The 21,827-nt window shown below is 35.0% G+C and overlaps 1 protein-coding gene across 3 annotated transcripts in view; it reads left to right on the forward strand.

Moving 5' to 3' along the window:
- Positions 1-21,827, forward strand: part of LOC142328810 (proton-coupled amino acid transporter-like protein acs) — a 61,170-nt gene that overhangs the window by 15,601 nt on the left and 23,742 nt on the right. For all 3 annotated transcript variants that reach the window (XM_075372857.1, XM_075372856.1, XM_075372858.1), the window contains exons 4-5: positions 5,280-5,398; positions 8,888-8,972. In XM_075372857.1, the coding sequence (XP_075228972.1) occupies positions 5,280-5,398; positions 8,888-8,972 (204 nt within the window). The remainder of the gene's footprint in view (positions 1-5,279; positions 5,399-8,887; positions 8,973-21,827) is intronic.

Below are 21,827 nucleotides of genomic sequence, written 5' to 3' on the forward strand. Positions count from 1 at the left end.
TTAACAAATCAATATATTTAAATTTAAAAAAAAGAGAAGTCTGATTTGAACAGATGTGCCTTTCCTGTATAATATCCAAATATTTCATTAATTAAAATTTCATTTGACATCAACTCTGGAACCAATGAAAATAAGTACCATTTATGATATATCATTGAAAAGTTCTCAGTGAAGTTTGAGAAAAAGACCAAAATCTAAATTTGGCCTTTTTTGGGTACTTTTGATTAGTCAATTGCAATCAAAAGGGGAAACGCACAACTAGGTGTTACAACAGTCCTAAATCCAAAATTTCAACATCCTACGGCTAATCGTTTTTGAGTTATGCGAGATACATACGGACGTACATATACACATATTTATGTACATACACATCATGCCAAAACTAGTCAAAATGGATTCAGGGATGGTAAAATTGGATATCTCTGTTGAAATCCGAAATTTTTCTCAATCACAATACTTACTTTACTTCATACAAGGAAGTAAAAAAATTAAAAGAAAAAAGATATTTCCTTCCCTGATGAAATCACTAGCAAACTAGTCAGAAGACTATTCTTGTCAGATGGCTCATCCAGAAATAGACTTATCATAAAATAGTAAAAATTCCAAAAGAACACAAGATAAGGATATTGTCACTTAAAAACACAAATCTATTTCTAAAAAAATGTCAAATCTATCAAAACAGCTCCAAAGTCATAGAATTAAATTAATTGATGCAAGGTCATAATTTTATTAAGTTCGTCAAAAGCTTGTAAAACCATTTATATTCTTATTTTCTATCGCATAGGTTTACTCTTAGGACATTCTTTTTTCTATGTTCCTGAAGGCCTTGACATCGAATCCAAGGTGTCTCAAGCCTTGGAAATTTGAATCATTTGGTACTACATAGTAAATTAGGAAGGATGTTTTACTGTCGCTATCAGATGGTATTTGTGCAGATGATGCGGTGAGCATTGCATCAGAGTCAAGATTCTGTGCACTCACCACTTAAATGTGTGGGGACGGCTGAAATCCTTGCCCTCGCATTTTAAGACCTCCTGCCTTTCAGCAGTTACATTGTTGTTTGTCCAACACTTCTTTTTCAATAATAATAGCATTATCTTCTTTCTTATTTTTCTGAATATAAATTCTCTCTATTTGGACTTTAGCATGTGCTGCTTTAGGTTCAGGCTTCATCCCTTTGTTAACTTTATTTTTGCTTTCTTCCAACTTTTGAAGGCTCAGTGCTAGGTTATACAGAACTCTTTAGTTTGGAATCATCTGCTTTCTTCTTGGTCAATTTTAAGCTACTTTCTCATGATGGTTGACTTTTCAATTTTTCATTGCTGATACATTCAACCACACTAGTTAGAGCTGGTGCCAGTTCAAAGACCACATCCTCTGATTTAAAGGAAGCTGCAGCAACCTGTGCATAAATCAAATCTTTGGCATTCTGCCAAACACAATCTTCCTGGCTTCAAAGTGTTCACTTTCTGTATACTCTTAACTTCTTGAACAGCTATTTATTTATAGATAGGACAATTTGGAGATTTCGCAGAGTGGTGGCAGTTGACAATAGACAGGTGGATCCCTGCCTTGGGACAACAGGATGTAATGGCTCACCACACACAGATTTGCTTTCTCCTGTAACGTGCCGCTGTTTGAATCTCTTACTTCCAAAGAACCACAAAAGAATTGGGATAGACGGTCGTACATTCATCCTGTGGAATCAAGTAGGTATTTGATAATGCTAGGTAATTGAAACTTAGTTTCAATTACTTAAGTACATGCCTTAAGTACATGCCTTCCAGTTCATACTGAAAGTATTGTGTGTGAAAGTATGCCCAATAGCAAAGAGTACCCAGTCAGGTTATAGACCACAGGGAAAACGGTACAGCAAATGTTGCTCATTGGAACTGCAATTATGATTTGCTGACTAAAATGTAGTTTGTAAATAGCTTCAGCCATAAAATTACTCTGCTGGTAATGTGTATCTTTGTTGGCCATAATGGCCAGGGTTGGACAAGAATTTGTGCATGTAGTGATTCAGCCCTGTTGTGTGCTTGTTTGACAGGTAGGAAAATGCCAAAAAATGTTTGAAGTCTGTTAAAATATTTCCACTTTTCAAACTGGTAATTTAGTGTTTGATGAAATTGTACAATTTTTTTTACTGTTTGTCTTTATTTTAGTGTAAAATTTAATAAATATTAGGTTTGTAATCATAAATATAATTTTGGTTTATGGCATCCAAGTCATGTTAGGAAACCAAAAAAATCACATGATAAATAAAGTAAATGATAATCCATATAAAATAATTAAAATTAATACACTTAACATACTTTCATAAAAATGCATTAATTATCCATTTGGGGAATGCTGTATGAGTAAATCACAGTGCTATGAACAGTTCAGATGTTTTAAAGGGCCAAAAACATTGATCAATGAAGACCAGAGACTTGGGTGACCTTCCCTATAGATTATGGTAAGTTAATGGAGTTTGTGAAGATTGTCACGGTACACAATCTTTACATAAAAGTTTAACATGCACTGCATTCTGCAAAATTCATGCCATGCTTACTGTCTGATCAAAAAAAGAGAATCATACAATGTCATGATCTTGATCATGTCAGTTGAATGAAAACTTTTGAAAAGCATTGTAACAGGAAATGAGACTTGAGTTTGTGATAATGTGAAGACTAAGATTCAAACTTTGCAGCGGGCTGGGAAAGGATCACTGCAATCAAAAATTTCCAATGATGGGGCTTTTTTTACTAAAAATAAATTCCCTGTTAGTAAACAAGGAGTTCTACATTTGGTCCCAGCAGATATTTACTTATTTCCTAAATTGAAATTAACATTAAAAGAACATAGTTTTCAAACCATAAAGAAGACTAAGAAAATTGTGTAAAATAGGTGTCTGCTGTCACCAAAAATGTGTTCCACAAAGATTCCAGTAATTGAACAAACATTGGGCAAGTCTATTGCCAGCAATGGCGGATTGCTTTGAATGGAACAAGCTGATATAGAATTACGCATATTCTAATAAAGTTCTTATTACACAAGTTCACTCTTAATACATCTCATATGAATAAATAGATAATCCACTTAAGATAAATTTAAAAATTAATAATTAAAATAAATTTTAAGACAAAATTATGTTTAAAACTGATACAAGCATTTTATTAAAATCTAAACCTAGATTATCATTCTGATTGAATCAACAGATGTGAAGAAAAAAATTATAAATAGTATATGTAGTATATATATATATGTATATGTAGTATATATAGAAAGAGTAAAATATAAATTAAATAAAAAATATTGACAATAAATAATATTTAAGAAACATTTTTAAAATGTATTTTTGGCAGGATTTATAGAATATGCATAAAAAATTGTAGTATAAAAAAGTAACTTCTGTTTTATAAAAAAAAAAAAAAAAAAAAAAAAAAAAAAAGTGTAGTCATTTCAGGTAATCCTAATACAAAATATAAGAAAGTATAAGAAATATCTCAATAAAGTAAAGATAGCATAAACTTAAACCAATAAAGTATCTCCCATTCAGTAACAGAAAATAACCCCATTTAATGTTTTTATGATTATTTATTTGTTTTTAAGTTTATTCATTGGAATAATTAAAACAGAATTGCATAACTACTTTTCATATATTTTCTACATGTACTGAATAATTATAGCATGTTTTCTGTATGAAGCCACTTACATTTCATTAAACCATTTTTCAATTTGGTAAAGCGGTAACTGGACTAGTTAAATGTCACATCATTTAAGCTACAAAAAGCATGTGCTTTAGTACATGGAGATAATTAGCAAAAGTTAACAATCCAATTTCTAAGCCCTACAAAGTTGTATATGTGCAAATGTGGTATTGTTATTTGTTCAGATGGTAAACAGAAAGATATGCTACCTATAACATTTAGAATATATAAAGAAATTTATTCTTGTATTTCTTAATTTAATATAGAATATAATGTAAATTCTTGATGGTGAGTATACTCATTCCTTTCATCAGTAATATTTGGGATTTCCTTAAGTTCTCTGTACTTTTATAACAACCTACAGACAAGAATAAAATTGCAATAGCTATTATAATGCACTCATCTAACTGTACAATTATACTAACCTTAAGACTGATTTTAGGATTTCCATTGTAGGAGGCTACAGTTTATCAATTTAGTAATAAAACCTTAGTAATAATATCTGTTGAGGAAGGTCCCACCTTCTTGAAAAAAATGGCTTTTTAGGAATTTAATCGCTTAGATGGGTTTTTTGCAAGAGAAAGATTCTTCTCCTTCTTCAAAGTAAACTCGGCAAAAATATATTTTGTACTAGCCTAAAAAGCATTACAGCAAAGAATTTTGAAATAAAAAAACCTAAACAAATAAAATTTTGAATATTAACCTTGTAAAATATTTTTAATATCTAGTAAATATTTTAAGGTGGAAAGTGTGTCTTTAAGATTTACAGGATGAAGTTGGGAAAATATTTTCAAGGGATGAAATAATTTTTAAAAAAGGATATGCAAACAAATGTTAAAGTAGAAAAGAAAAACCAATTGATCTAAGATTAATATATAAATGTTCCAGTTTTTTCAAGTTAAAGTATTTAAAGTTAAAATAATGTTCATTTCTTAATAAATCAACTATGTATGCAAAATTTTGAATATGATCCCAAATTTTCATCTGTTACTACTTAATTTTGTTAGTTGAGCAGATGTATATATGTCAGTATATCAGAATTATAAACAAGGTTAGAACACACAACAGCAGGGATGAGGAATCTAATAATTAATCCTGATTATGTATGGAATGTGCACTTTCAGAAATATTGTCCTGTAATTACCTTTTAGGCTTTCAGTAGTCATCTTATAAGCAATATTATAGAGTTATAATAGAGCTATTATATTATAGCGATATTAAGAGTTAATTTAACAAAAAAGTCATTGGTGGTTACCCTATGACACTACAAAAGATTAAAGAAACTGGTAAGATCGTGATTTTTATGTGCTACTACAGTACTAGAGGCGTAGCCCAATTTTATTTTAAAATCAATTATAAAAATGTACTGGTGATTTAGTGTTGATGTAGCATGCGTTAATAATCCCCTGCTACTGAAATGGTATATAATGATTTAATAAAATCTTAACTGCAATTAACAAAATTGATCAGGTTGTACATTTTAATATTAAATAGATCCTGTTTTACCCCTGGAATTCCATAATATCGCTGATCATTTCAGACATAATTCCACATAAAATTATTAATATAAAGATTTATTATTTTCAGGTTAATGTGCAGTATGAATTATGTAGACGTTATAAAGTTCCTTCCATGACTTATGTACAAACTGCAGAAAATTCTTTTAAAGAAGGTCCAGAATGTGCAAAACGTATTACCTTCATAGGGTAAGCAACCATATTAATTTTACCTTTCACATATTTTTTTTTCTTCACATAATAGTTGATCAGTAAATTATACTTTGTTGTCAGTCATATTTTAATGAATAACAAGGGATTAGTCCATTGAACTATGACTGTAAGGTTCATTGTAAAGTTTTCTATATAATAGTGTAGAAAATAATAGTGTTAAAGAAAAAATATCATTTAATGAGGTAGGTCTTACATGAGTAATGTTTTTATCAATGTGATAATTGAGAAATGCAGAAAATTTAATCCAGAAATCCATATGGAATTTGTTTATCATCAGTAAAAAGAATTTGTTCAGTCAGTACAACAAACAGTCAAAGAATCTGTTACTGTAAAAAAAAATGTACTCTTATTATGGGAGGTACTCCAAAAGTATTTTCACTTCCCTGACATCTAATAAATGGACCTAAGGGTATTTAATAGGTTTGATAAATAATTATTGACACAGGCTTTGCAGTCTGGTGCAGTTTTAATAAATCTAGAAGTATGTATATAAGTCCTTCATGTATTCTTTGTAATTCTTATATTAATGAAACTATCAGGTACTGGAAGTAACAAGTATGTAATGGTTCAAAATTGAACAACCAAGTCTTTTAATTGCTTGTTATTGGCAGAGAACATAATTATACTGCAAGAAAGTGAAGAAAATTTTGAAAGTATTATTATTAAAATATTTAACAATAAAGAGACCAGATTTTGTTTCTGTTGATTCCTTATTCTTTTAATTATAGCAATACGTCAGGTCATGTCCATTACATGCTATAGTAATGTACAGTCAGCAGAAATTCCTTCAATGTATTCCACTACAAGAGAGAAAGTTCAATAATTAGGAATCTTGTAATCAAGAAAAAATATCAATGAGACATCCAGAAAAAGGGATCCAGAACATCCTAGGAAAAGACAGAAATATTGTAGAAGTTGAAAACTTGCATTGATGATGCCATTTCTCTTAAAATTCAGATAATGTTACAAATCGTTTGAATGATTTCATACAATTCTCCATGATTTTAGATTCATCCTATTTTCAATTTAACCTATCTTGTTCATTTTGCCATCTTTATTTTCCTGCACAACGTTTTCTTTTATTACCAAATCAACTAGTGAATGGCTAGACATATGCTACTTGTTATCTTCCATTTATAAAGTTCTCCTAAATTCTTAATATTTCTTCATCTCTCTTGTTTTTCTTTTTTGTCTTGTTTTTCTTCTGTAAATATTACAGTCCATAGAAATATTTTTTTTAAATTCCTTTTTACTTTGTTTTGCAAAGTGTACTATACTTTGCACCAAATTACTAAAGATACATCTTTTGTCTGTTACTTTGACCACCAATTTTAGTTTTGCTTCCTAAATAAAATTGTCTAAATCTTGGTACATTAGTCTCTTGCATTAATATTAATATCTTATTTATCATTCTTTGTGACACATTTTATTTGTTTTTCTCCTTTTTCATTGTTTTAACCTGTTTTTTTATTTCACACCAAACAATGAATTTATGTTGTTTATCATTTCCAACTAATTCCTTGTTTCATTCAAAAGAACATTATTGTCTATAAATAGAATGTATTAAAATATTTCTCTTTCTAAATGTGTGGATTGTACTTTCATGAAAATTTAATGCCACGTGTTTAGAAAGACTACTTGGGTTGAAAAGTTTGTAATTCATATTATTGAAATCAGCAAATGTTAACATTATATTTTTTGTTTGGTTTGCTACTAAAATAGTAAAAGTTTTTTCTCTTAGTTGTATTACTTATATTTCTTGTGTAAATTAAGCAGCAACTTAAGTTTTTTAAAATTTATTATAACCACATGCATGTTAGTCCATTATTTTAACAAAAACGATGACATGGTTGAAATTGTAAGTGAAGAAATGCCAGACTGTTGTTGAGAATTAAATCCAGGACCATTAGATCTAGAAACTTGTGTGCTACACGTGTATTAGCTAGATTAGTGCAGTTAGGTATATTAAATACTACTCATACAGATTTGTTACCATTAATACAGCATGAATGAAACAATACAGAATGAATTTTACAAATGAATTATGTTACAAAAAGATCAACATTATTGTGGATTGTCAATAAATTCATTCTAGAAGGAATCTTATCATTTATCAGCTTGTTGCTATGTACTGCACATGATTTTTAAAAACACAAGAGTTACTCTTCACACTGGCAATTGTGCAGTGGAACATCCATGTTAATAAATTTTGTGGAATTATTAATGTTGTTGCCATTATTGTGTAATGTTGCCTGTGAACAGAAAAGTTTTCTGTGGCTTATTAAACTTCTGTTTCATCACCTAAAATTAGCCGATCAAATGAGGAAATCATTTAAAATAAAATGATTTATCATATTATTTTTTTCTTAAAACGAGTTTTTTTACTTCCATAAAAATTCCTTAAATATCTCCTCCAGGCCACCCACTGGTTTTTAAAGGCTATGTAATATGTCCAGTAGTCCAAAAACCCTAATAAACACTTTCCATTTGATAACATAACCTAACTCTTGCTTTGCTCATGATATGTAGCTCATGTTTTCTGATACTGTACAAAGTTTAAAAACCCATTCAATTCCATTTTTATAATTTAATTACAAATAACTGAAATTTTCTATTTAAGAATGAATAATAAACATTTATCCAATTTCCAAACACACACTGCTACAGAAATATGTAATTTTATTTATTTTCATTTTAAAATGTTTATAAATAAAAACTACGATAAAGCAACACACTTTTTTTTATATTTACAATTGGGATGATGAAAACAACATATGCCAAGATTATTGACTTTTGAATACACTTCTTTCTAAAAAATTACCTACATTTATTCTCATCTTTTACAAAATTGCACTGGATTTTAGTTTACATATAGCTTACACTGGATATAATTTACATATATATATACATATATATTCTTAGGTCCTAACAAAAGAATATATAGATCTACTTCTTTTCATTTACAAAAAAAGTAGACATATTTAATTTTTATAGTTTTTTACAGTTCTTCATTATTTTAAACTGTGATAAAAAATCATGAGTTTATTTTTCTTTTCCCTTTGCATAGACACTAATCATCAAAGTAATTTTACAACCTGTTATTCCATAGTTTATAAAATGATGCAAGTGGTAAATTATGTTAGCTGACTAGTTCTTTTGTTGTCTCCCTCAAGTTATTAAATTAATTGATTAAAATGTGTTATTTATTAGATGTGCTTGCCAGCAATGATTGGAATAATTAACTGTAGTAGGAAACCGTAAAAAATATAAATAATTTGGTGGGTACATGTTTGAGATTTTATTATTCTTATGGTTGATGATTTTGTGTTTATTACACGACACATACAGTACAGTTTATAAAACTGATTGATGGAGAGTTTTTTCAATGGGATAGTTTTTTGTATGGGTACTTAGTTATTGTAACTTTCAAAATTTTTATTAAACTTATAAATATGTTTTTTACAGTTGTTTGGCTCAGTCGCTTATTATTCTATTCCAGCTTGGTTGTTGTTGCATTTATCTTATATTTATTGCTGACAACGTTAACTCTGTAAGTTTTCATCTAATGTAATATTAAACTGTTTAAAAGTAAGCTATATTTTTATTTTTAGTATAATGTTTAAATGATGAAGTAAAAAAAATTATTTTTTATGTATGTATGGGTCTTATGTATGAGTAATTTTACTTACTGTGCAGTCCAATTAATAGAACCAAATTATATTCTATTATGTATTATTTGTGCACAATTACATATTAATAATTTCAATTACTTTCTTGTTTACTATTAAGATTATTAGTTTAATTATGTATACACATTATATAATAATCTTAAAACAATAATCTAATAACAATAACAATAAATAAAACAATCTAATAACATGGTGGTAATTATATAAATATAATATAATTATATAATTTAAAGCAATTATATACTGTAACTACCAGGGGTACAGTCAAATGTTACATATGTCCTCAGATGTTGCATATCTGTACGTAACATCGAAGGTTCTATGTATCAAGAGCTGTCACTTTATTTAAATTTTATGAAAATCCGAAAACATTTTGTTTTTACTTTCCAATTTGTTATTGTGGATTTTCACCCAGTGTAGACTTATAGAAAGTAATCTAATGGTGGCATATCTGGTGATCTGCTGGCCATTCTATTTGAACGCTTTGACCAATTCATCTTCCAGGAAAAAATGCATTTAAAATTTCATCTACCTGAAGATCAAAATGAGATGGGCACCATCCTGTTGAAACCAAATATTTTTTAAGTTAGGGCAAACAACATTTTGATTGTTAGGAATGTTATGGTCATTACCTCATATTTCACTGTGTTTAAATTTCTATCAATAAATGTAGTCTCTGTCAATCGTCCTCAATGGGGAGTCTTACGCTTAAGACTTTAGGGGATCCCCCATAACCCTAGCCTCTGCAGCGTTTCTTCCCATTACACACAAATCTGCAGAATACTACACTACACCACAACACTACACAAATTACAACATATATCCTTACACTACAATACTCTTCACTATTTCTTCTTCTTACCCCGACGGGGAGTCTTATTCTTTAAGACTTTGGGGGTTGGCGTCCCCACGGGCCTAGCCTCCGCAGCTTTTCTTCCATCTATACAATGAGCTGCGGAACACTTTACATTTTACACATATACTACACCAAGAACACTACATAAATTACAACATACACACTTACACAACAACATCCTACACTGATATTTCTTACATTAACACTCGGTGGTGTTGCGACATCTTATGAAACGCAACCGTAACCCAAGGTGGGAACAAATCGTGCCGATGGGTGAATGGCTCTACGTAGTGAGTCTTGAACGATGTCCTCTGGGCACCAGGGCAAACCCAGTTGTACTTAGCTCTAGCTCCAGTACGCGTGCGCTCTGCTGGAGTGGTCCATTTTTCACCGGTACTCGTGGGACCAAAATTTCAGTTCCAACAATAAACACAATGATGGTTGGTGGTCCATCTGAAAAAACCACCAAATTATGTCTTGCGAAGAGACCTCGGTCAGCTTTGTCTGACGAGGATAAAAGTCCTATGGAAGAGAACTACAAATCTTTAGACTTGAACACTAAAAATATTCGATTCATTGTTCTCCGAAATAGTCAGGAAGGTGGCTCCCTCCAAAAGGTTTCACCTTTCCTTATAAAAAAAAGTCTAACAGGTGCAAGTGGCTCCCTAAAGAACATCAGGAAATTACGCGACGGATCGATTCTGGTTGAAACATTCAACGATGAACAGAGTCGATCTATCTTACGTCTCCGTAATATGGGTGGCATAAATATAAGTGCAGAATGCCACAAAACGCTAAATACGAGCCGGAGTGTAATTTTTTGTAGAGACCTTCTAGATATAGATATCTCTGAAATAGTTGACGAGCTTTGCCACCAAGATGTTGTTGAAGTGAAACGTATAATGAATCGGCAGAACGGAACAGAAGAACCGACACCGTCTCTTATACTAACATTCAATCTCCCTGTTCCACCAGAAGAGATTAAAGTGGGTTACCTCTCGGTTCGGGTACGACCATTCATACCCAACCCACGGCGATGTTTCAGATGCCAAGGTTTTGGTCATACTACAACATCTTGCACGAAAACTGAGATCTGTGCTCGATGTGGTAAAGAAGGTCACAACGACACTAACTGCGAAGAAAGTGAAAAATGTGCAAACTGCAGTGGTCCACATACAGCCCGCTCCCGAGATTGCCCAACTTTTAAAGAAGAAAAGGCAATTCTCAAAATCTGTACGGAGCAAAAACTATCTTTTCCGGCTGCACGTAGAGAATATAAAAAGATAAACAACTCACGGAACCTGGTTAAACCAGACGTATCTTTTGCCACCGCTACAACTAAACAAATTCCTACAAATGCTAATAATCAGCAGTGCGGATCCTGCAATGAGCTTAAAAAACTTGTTCAGATGCTATCTGATCAAGTAGCTTCACTTACAGCCACTATCTCAGAGCTGACAAAAATGAATAAAAAGTCCTCCGTCGCAGCTAGTGAATCAAACAGTATGATACATACGAAAGTTCCTATTCCCAAAGTCGTACCGCCACGAATAGCGACTATCACAGCTGGCAGTAAGCCATCTAATAAGCTCCCCATAAAGGGAACCCACATAACTATCTCTTCTGGGATGTCAACTACAGCATCCCATTCAAATAAATCTCCTCCACCATCACCTCATATACTGGAGGATATGGTTGAAGAACCACCCGACCCTAGGGCATCGGAGTTCTTTAAAATAAAAAATACAAAAAAGAAAAACCGAATCACGTACAACTAATTTTTATATAGCTTCCGAAATTTATTTTTTTTATTTGTTTTTTTACACTTATGAACATTATTCAGTGGAATGTTAGAGGTATTCGGTCCCGCATTGAAGATATTAGAGTACTGGCGCACACACATGATCCACTAATCATGTGTTTCCAGGAAACTCACCTTCTACAACATGACCGAATTACACTTAGAGGATACTTCTGCGAGAGATACGACTGCCTAGTAGACAGTAGGGAGAGTGGTGGAGTAGCGATTTTCATGAAGAATGGGGTGTCAGCTACAAGAATTCAACTAACCACTGTCATTCCTGCTGTTGCAGTAAAGGTCACCATTCCCTTCAAATTGCATATCTGCAATCTGTATCTCTCACCGAACACTGAGTTCAGTGCTTTAGATGTCTCAAATCTCCTTACACAAATACCATCTCCATCGTTAATAGTAGGAGACTTCAATGCCCATCATATTTCCTGGGGCTCAACCTTCTGCTCCACTCGAGGAAATATGATAAACAGATTGAGACAAGATTTTGACCTTTGCCTACTGAATAATGGATCACACACATTTATGTCCTTATCAACTGGTGCTGTATCTAACCTTGATCTTTCCATATGCTCACCGAATGTACTCCCTCATTTTAATTGGTCGATTTGTGATGACTTTCACGGCAGTGATCATAGACCAATTATTATTAGTTTCGGTGTAGACTGCGAGATTAAAAGAAGGCCACGGAGATGGATTGTTGAAAAGGCAGATTGGAACGGATACCGTAAAGCATTCCAATCTCAGTATGACGATGGAGCGAACATCCACGACCAATATTCTTCTTTTACGTCCATGATACTTAAGAATGCCAGCAGATATATCCCACAAACATCGGGTAATCCTAGACGTCCTTTCGTTCCATGGTGGAACGATGAATGCAAAAATGCTATTAGGAATCGACGGCAGGCACTACGTAAATTTAATCGTAGGCCTACAACAGAACATCTAAATTTATACCACAGGGCTAGAGCGGTGTGCCGTCGAGTATTCTTGGACGCTAAGAGGAATTCATGGACGAAATACGTGAGCACTATCTCACGCACTACTTCCACGTCTACTGTATGGAAGAAAATTCGTGCAATCTTCGGATCACCGAAACAATCTATTCTTGGTCTTATTGATGAAGGAGAACTCCTTTCATCATCCTCGGAAGTGGCAAATAGTCTAGCAAAATCTTTCCGCTCGGTGTCTCTCCCCTCATCATATAATAACGATTTTCAACGGTACAAGATACAAATGGAGGTGTTGTCGTTAAACATTGGTGATTCGGTTGGTGAATTAAACACACCATTCGTATTTAAAGAATTGTTACATGCACTTAAAAATTCACGGGACACTTCTCCTGGACCGGACAACATTCGCCTTTCCATGCTTTCACACCTTCCTAATTCGGCACTACAACAACTTTTGAATATTTTCAACGGTTTATTCTCCGAACAAGTCTTCCCACCCGGCTGGTCAGAAGCATTTATTATACCAGTACCAAAACCTGGTAAAGACCAGACGAACCCCTCAAGCTATCGCCCTATTTCATTAACAAGCGTTATGTGTAAAATAATGGAGAGAATGGTAAACCGCAGACTTACATGGTACTTGGAGAAACATGGCTTTCTATCTCCAGAACAGTGTGGTTTTCGACAAGGACGATCTTCCATTGACCATTTAGTGTCACTAGAAACAGCCATACAAAACGCTTTTCTCAATCGGCAACACCTCGTCGCTATCTTCTTTGATATAAAAAAGGCGTATGACACAGCCTGGCGACGTGGTATTCTTAACACTCTCAAAAAATGGGGAATCAAGGGCAATATGCTTGCTTTTATCCGGGGATTCTTAAATCACCGAACGGCTCGTGTTCGTGTGGATGTTCGCTCTCAGATAGTGTCATCTTGGAGAATGGAGTGCCCCAAGGTAGTGTATTAAGTGCCACCTTATTTTCTGTAGCCATAAATGATATTACCAAATGTGTTCAGGCTCCTGTCTCATGCTCTCTATTTGCTGACGACTTTGCTATCTACATTGCAAGCCGTTCGGCACCTACAGCAGAGAGACTACTGCAGAACACTATACATCACCTTGAAGCTTGGTCTAGGATTACTGGTTTCACATTTTCATCCGAAAAAACAAAATGTATAGTTTTTTCTCGGCTACGAAACCCTTCTATTCCGCAAATTTTTCTGAACGGTGAGACTATTACTATCTCTACTTACGTTAAGTTTTTAGGTTTAATTTTTGATAGCCGTCTTACTTGGGTCAAACATTTAAAAGAATTGAAAACAAAATGTTCCAAAATTCTAGATATGATGCGAGTCCTTACTAACACCAACTGGGGAGCCGATAGATCATGTATGATACGTTTTTACTATTCCTTTGTTCGCTCCCGTTTAGATTACGGTTGTGTGGCCTACTCATCAGCTCGTCAAACCGTGCTTAAAATGCTGGATAGTGTACATCATGCTTTCCTTCGGCTTGCCACAGGCGCGTTTAGATCTAGTCCTGTCGCAAGCTTACTGGTAGACTGTGGTGAACCATCACTTTGGGATAGACGAGACCAGCTTTTATTATCGTATTTTGCTCGTCTCAGAGGACAACCAAATCACCCGGCTCTTGAGTCAGTCTTTAGAAATCCTAATCTAGGAAAGTATGAGGACCATCCACGTCGTACTGCACCGGTAGGTATCCGTACCTGGCGTCTGCTGCAGCATGTAAATGTTGACAAACCGTCATTCTTTCCTATATATCCTTGCTCATATCCTCCGTGGAGAATAAACCTTATAAATTTTAATTTTGACCTGACCACATACAATAAACAATCAACACCATCTATTGTCTTTCAGCAAATGTTTCAGTGTGTTCTCTCCAAAATGAAACCAGACGCGGTTGTATACACTGATGGATCGAAACAAAATGATACAGTTGGGTGTGCATTTGTTGTTAATGAGAGAACTTATATGTTTGGTCTACCCGGTATTACGAGTGTGTTTACCGCTGAACTGTACGCTATAAATAAGGCTCTAAACATCATTAACCCTAAATATAGAAAAATTCTTATTTGCAGTGACTCGTGTAGTGCTCTCCAAACCTTAAAAAACTTTTATTCCAAACATCCTATCGTCATTGAAATTTACAACGCAATCGCTGAGTTGAATAATCGCAACACAGAATTAAGTTTTTGCTGGGTCCCTAGCCACGTAGGGATTCCAGGTAATGAACATGCAGATTCCGCTGCCAAAGAAGCATGTAACCAGCCTCCTTTCACCACCCGAGTTGCTACTTCTGATTTCATTAACTATGTAAAACAATTATTAAGAACAAGGTGGCAAGGTGATTGGACAGCTACCGTTGATAATAAACTCCGTCAGATTAAAGATTCTGTGTTACCATGGAACTCCTCATATAGAAAACCCCGGCGTGAGGAAGTAGTTCTCTGACGATAGCGGATAGGACACACGAGTACCTGTTTACAAGAGGACAACCACCTCTATGCGCAAGATGCAACTGCCGCGTGACTGTGCGCCACATACTCGTGGACTGCATATGTTATGCGGCATTGCGTCGTAAATTTAAACTACCTAGTAACATCCATGGTATCTTGCGTAACGATAAGGAGGTTTTAAACCGGATGTTTATATTTTTACGTAGTATAGGGTTAATGCAAAAAATTTAATAAGTATGGTATTCTTTCGTAATTGTATGTATTGTCCTATGTATTGTTTTTGTTATCCGAGTAGGGAGCCTTTTACACTCCCTATCGGATTTTTTTTTTTTTTTTTCTATATATATATTCATATTTTTTTGTTTTTTTTTTAAATTCGTCTGTGATATTAGTTGTAAGATTTTTGTGATATTAGTTGTAAGCCTGTAAACGTAATAGTTTTAAGTTTTATCTCCTTTTTTAGTTTTAAGTTTTATTTATTTTTAATGTGATAGTTTTTAACATAGTTTTAAGTTACATATTAGTGTTTTTGTTATCCGAGAATGGGCCTTTTACACCCATTCCGGATTTTTTTTCTGTGATAGTAGTTTTAAGTTTTAATTTTATCTAAAAACCTTAAATTATTTTTATTTATTTATCTATTTATTTATTTTCCGGGCGATGATAACGTTCAACCGTTTTTCGCCCTAAAAAAAAAAAAAAAAAAAAAACTATTTCTTCTTTCACTTACACTGGTGGTATTGCAACACCTTATGAAGCACAGCCCTAACCCAAGGTGGAAACTATTGTGCCAGTGGGTGATGGCTCTATGTAGTGAGTCTTGATCGATGTCCTCTGGGCAATTGGGCAAACCCAGTTGTATTTAGCTCTAGTTCCAGTACGCATGTGTTCTGTTGGAGTATATTGCCAGTATTCATAGGAACTATATATCTGTCCCAATTAAAAATTTTTCTGTGGTTGGTCCAATTGAAAAAACCAACAAAAAACAGGGGTTTGAAAACACTTCGACCAACGTTGTGAAATTTTTCTGTGTAAGGTTTCTTGTTGTGAGAAACAGCAAGGAGGATAGATCTTTTGGCAAAGTTTCTCGCTTCCTGATAAATAAAGCTATTGTAACAACAGCTTGCGGATCTCCGAAATCTGTCCAAAAGCTCAGAAGTGACCCCCCTTCTTATTAAACTATATACTGAGAAGCAATGCTAAAAACTGCTAGCCCTTGTATATATAGGGAAAGACGGAGTTGTAGTGGAGCCCCATAAGATGCTGAATTTCAGCAAGGAGGTTTTCTTTTCCTGTGATTTGGCTGATTTGGAGTTATCTGAAATTACAGTTGTTATCACCAAAGTCAATTATGTTAGTACAGAGGATTGTAAAAAAGGAAAATGGTGTTGATGTACTGACATTCTCACCAATTCTAATCTTTTCAAATCCGGTGACTGTTCCTGACAAAAGTAGGTTACCTCAGTATTCGTATATGACCATATACCTAACCCTAGATGCTGCTTTCAGTGTCAGGGTTTTGGCCACAACAAAGATGGTTGCACAGAAGTTTGTGCACGGCATTAACGGCTGTACGGGACATGTTGACATCATATGTGCAGAGGTTGAAAAATGTGCAAATTGTAAAGATCCACACAGCAACATTTCAAGAATGCTCCACTCACAAAGAAGAGAAAGCTATTTTGAAGATCTGTATACTGAACAGAAATTTCCTTTACCTGTAGCTCGACAGGAATACAGAAAATCTATCAGCATGAGGAATCTGTATAATCTGGTCTAAGTTAAGTTCAGGCTCTTTCGTCAGACAATATACTAAGACTGAATGTGGATTACAGCATTAATTAGTGATAAGGAGGTAATTTCTGGTAGAAACTCCAAAAGTGGATTACCGAAAACCACTTCAATCAATCCAAGACCAAAGAAAATTCCAGCTGTACCAACAACATGGCAAACTACAAAGATCTCTATGAAGGGATCTACTAAAGTCTCATCACCTGGTACGGTATCTCTGGCCTCCCAGGCTTTCAAGTCTCCACCACTATCTCAAGGACACTTTTTAAAAATTATCAATAGTAAAAAGAAAAACCAGATAGTATTTTATATTAGTAATTTGCACGCAGAGTTTTCATATACATTTAATAGAAAAAAGTACTTTTTATGGCTACAAAATTTATTCAATGGAATTTTTGATGGTATCTTATCATGAGGATATTGAAATCCTAATAAAGGAAGAAAATCCTTTAATACTATGTCTGCAAGAGACTAGCCTCCATCCACAGGATGATGTGTCCTTTTGTGGATAAGTCTGCAAAAGATGTAACCTTCAAACTGAGGGTGTCTTTTTCCTGAAGAAAATCGCAATAGCCGCCCGTATTTCCGCTAACAACAAACATTCCATTCAAAATGAATACCTGCAACTTACATCTTCCTCCAAATTCTGATATCGGTGAGGATGATCTGTCTAGTCTGTTTTCACAGATTCCTTATCACCCTTAATAATTGGCGATTTCAACGCCCATCTCCATTCTTGTGGCTCATTGTCAGGTTCTCCTGAGGTAATATAGTTGATCGACCGAGGCAGAACTTAGATCTCTGCTTATTTATTGAATGATTGATTGTACATGTTTGTCATCTTCATCAAGTAAATTTTCATGCATTGATATCTATCAGTGTGTTCAGTAACGTTAATACCACGTTTTACCTGCGTTTCTTTGGAAGCAATCTTAGACCGGCTGTAATCTCCGTCTATAATGGTGATTTGCCTCAGAGTCAGCCTTGTAGATGGGTGGTTCAGAAAGCAAACTAGATTGGACACAAGGATTCCTTTAGTGATTATGACAAGAGCGGTGGTAGCACGACCCACCAACTTGTCAAGTTTACACATCAGATTCTCTATAACACGAATGAATTCATACCTTTAACATTTGGAAAGCCAAGGCTGCCTGCTGTTCCTTGGTGGGATGAAGACTGTAGGCACATCCTAAGAGATCAGCGTAGGGCTTTAGTAATTTCAATCTAAGACTGACCATTGAAATACTCACGCAGCGCCTTCCACAATGCGAGGGCTGTTTACATTTGAGTGTTTTGGTGTTCTAAACAAAAAACTGGCGAATCCATGGCGAATCCATTTCTTGCACAACACCATCTGTTTTATGGAAAAAGGTTTGAACCATGTGTGGTCAGTATATTCACTGCAGCCGATTTGACTGCAAAGCTGTGGAGACCTTGTTAAAAAGCAGTCGTTCAGAGTAGTTTAACTTTCATCATCGGTACTGTCCTGAGTTCATGAGATATAAGTTGCAGGTAGAAAATATCCCACTGTGATTGGAGGCTCGCAAAATGAATTTAACATACCCTTTTCTTATAATGAGCTAAGGGCCTTGAATAATTCTCATGACACTTCCTCAAGAAATGATAATATCAGGCTCAGTATGTTATCACATCTCCCAGATAGTGCACATCTATTGTGTATCTATTTATAGAATATTCTCTGACCAGATGTTTTCAGATTCTTGGCACTGGTAATCCCTGTACTAAACCTGGTAAAGATAAATAAAGATAAGTTTTCATCTTATTTCCTTGACCAGTATCCTGTGCAAGGTGATGGAACAAATTGTAAACCGTGGTCTAGTGTGTGTTACCTTGAGAGAAATACCCAAATTGCCCCAGAACAATGTGGTTTCCACCATGGTAGATCATCTATTGATCACATAGTTGCCCTAGAAGCTGCTATATAAAACTCCATGTTTTTCACCAGCGTGTGTTTGCTGTATTTTTCAATTTGCAAAATGCACACGACGTGGCATAGAGAAGAGGAATCCTAAGTATACACTTCATGAATGGAGTGTACAGGGAAATCTCCTCACATTTATTGGGGGTTTCCTCAGTAGTCAGTCCTCAAGATTTCAAGTTGGAAAAATGGTACCTGAAAGTTTTATGCTGAAAAATGGAGTATCCAAGGGCAGTATCCTTAGTGTGTTTGCCGTAGCCATAAATAGTATAACAAATGGTGTGTGAAAATCGATTGTGTTCTTTATTTGTAGATGATTTTTCTTCTATTTATGCAGCATTAGAATGTTAGCTGCAGGTGAGAGGGTGCTTCGAATCGTGGTGTAAATCTAATGGATTCATGTTTTCCCCGGAAAAAACAAAGTAAATTTGCTTTTTCCAGTTGAGGGAACACGTTGACCATAAACTGTATTTACATGGTGAACCAGTTAATGCATGCATACGGGTTAAGTTTCTAGGAATGTGATTAGACCAACGACTAACATGGATAATACATTTGAAGGAGCTGAAGGTAAAATGTCTAAAAATATTAGACATGGTGAGGGTTTAATCTAACACCCATTGGGAAGCCGATTGTATATGTATGTTGCGCTTCTACCAAGTTCTGGTTCACTCCCATTTAGGCTACGACTGTCGCTTATTTCTTGGCTCCACGTTAGCCCCACTGCTCCTTAGAGTGGCACCATCGCTCTAAGGTTGTTCAATGTAGTGTGCATCTTTCATTCATTTCTCTTGCCATGAGTGCGTTTCGGTCAGGCCCTGTGGTAAGTCAGCTGGTGGACAGTGGTGAGCCATCTCTTTGGAATAGGCGGAAGCAGATTTTATGCTTCTATGTGACTCAAATTAAAGCGCAACCAACTCGTGCAACCTTTGATGCGGTATCTCCAACCGCTGCTGTTCCTGGTATCAATGTTAATCGATACCAGGAACAGTCGAGATCTACTGCTCTGCTACACATAAGAGCCCAGCGCCTTTTCTCAGCTCTGGATATACAATTGCCTCCAGTCCTTATTGTTGCTTCATGTTGTTACCCTCCTTGGCAGCCTTCTCTTGTTAATTACTGCTTTGATCTTTGTCAATATAATAACACAAATCCAGATCTTAAACATAAAACAAATTTTATGATATTATAAATAGCATGAATCCTGAATTACTGTTTATACAGATTGCTCTAGAAATGCTAATTCTATTGGTTGTGTGGTTGACAACAGAACATACAAGTTTGGCCTTCCCAGCATTACCAGTATTTTCTTTAAGGTTTTACATATAATTAGCCCAAAATGTTGACATGTTCTTGTTTGCTCAGATTCTATGAGTGTCTTACAAGCGATTAATGACATGTACTCCAGACACCCTGTTGTCTGTGAGATTTATTGTCATTTCGCAAATGAATTACCATAATTCAACAGTAAGCTTTTGCTGGATCCCCAGCCACATTGGGATTTTAGGCAATTAGCACAATGACGATGCAGCAAAGGAGGCTTGTTTCCAGCCTCCTTTCACCAGTCACATCGCTGTAAACGATTTTTCTTGTTGCATGAGGATGGTGCATGATGAGTGGCAAAGTGATGTCACGCTCATCATGCACCAAAATATTATAACAAAAACAATTTTTTTTTTTATTAAAAAATTAAATTTTTTAAATTTAACTTTTGTAATAAATTTTTATTTAATTCAGATAATTCTAAATTTACTAATTTTCAAAATCCAAAGTGATGCTAATATTGATGACACATGGCACCTTAGAACTGTAAAGTAGCCCTGAAAAGGGATATTTGTGTGTTGATGAGGTGGCCCTAAGAAGGGTAGTTCAGTTCGGTCACTAGTCAAGTGGTAATCAGGGAGTTGCAGATCATCCATTGGAATCGGAACAAGCTTTCACTCAGCAGCAGTTCGGACCCTACTATAACACACGCTGTAGTGTGGTCCCCAGGGCCCCACAGTGTCAGTCGGTGTCTGTTGTCTTCCGCTGGCACGTCTGAGTTGGTAGTCATCTGGCACCGTCTTTACTGCTACACTGTAGCAGACCGTCTGGGTACACTGGCACCATCTTGACTGTAGCAAACTCATGCTAGGCCGGCAGAAATGTTGCTCCGACGGGTATGCTGGCATCCACTGAGAGATCCCATGTTGGGACTCATTATTCTTCAAAATTTATCTGCTCCTGATGGTGGTCTGTGAATGAATGCTCTCGCATTACTGTGTGCTGCTTATAAAGCCACCTGCAAATGGTAAGGCAGTATCATCACTATGCATGTTGCACAACAGCTAGCTTTGTGGTGAGGAACACATGCACAGGTGCAAAGGTGGATGGCAAATTCCTCCAACAACTACCGGCTAGCCTCGTACTTGCCGATAGTAAGCACAACATGTGGCAACAGGACTTGAATCGAACAGCCAGTTATTTGCAGACTTCTTGCTGCTGGATGGAAAGCTCATTGATCGCCTAAAAAGCAGCTTTTACCACTAGCAATGTGCAAAAAAAGCTCTTATGGGCCAAAGCACATGGTATCTGGACCAAAGAAGCCAGGAAAATGTTATGTTTTCCAATGAGTCACATTTTTATGTTAAAAGGCAAAGGATCCTATATATTAGAAAAGCATTAGATTGAAAATACATCACCGGCTCATATCCAGCAAACATTCCCAGAAAAAAATGTTTTCGGGTTGTTTCACATTTGAAGACCCTTGTTCATTACTTCCAGTAGATGATATGTTGAAAAGTGATAGATATATCAAAATTCTGAAGGAACAGTTTGTGGCACAACTTAAAAACAAATACTCAGTACACTCAGGTAACTGAGTGTACCAACAAGATTT

The sequence above is a fragment of the Lycorma delicatula genome, chromosome 8 (genome assembly GCF_047948215.1).
Source record: "Lycorma delicatula isolate Av1 chromosome 8, ASM4794821v1, whole genome shotgun sequence".
NCBI classification, from domain to species: Eukaryota; Metazoa; Arthropoda; class Insecta; order Hemiptera; family Fulgoridae; genus Lycorma; species Lycorma delicatula.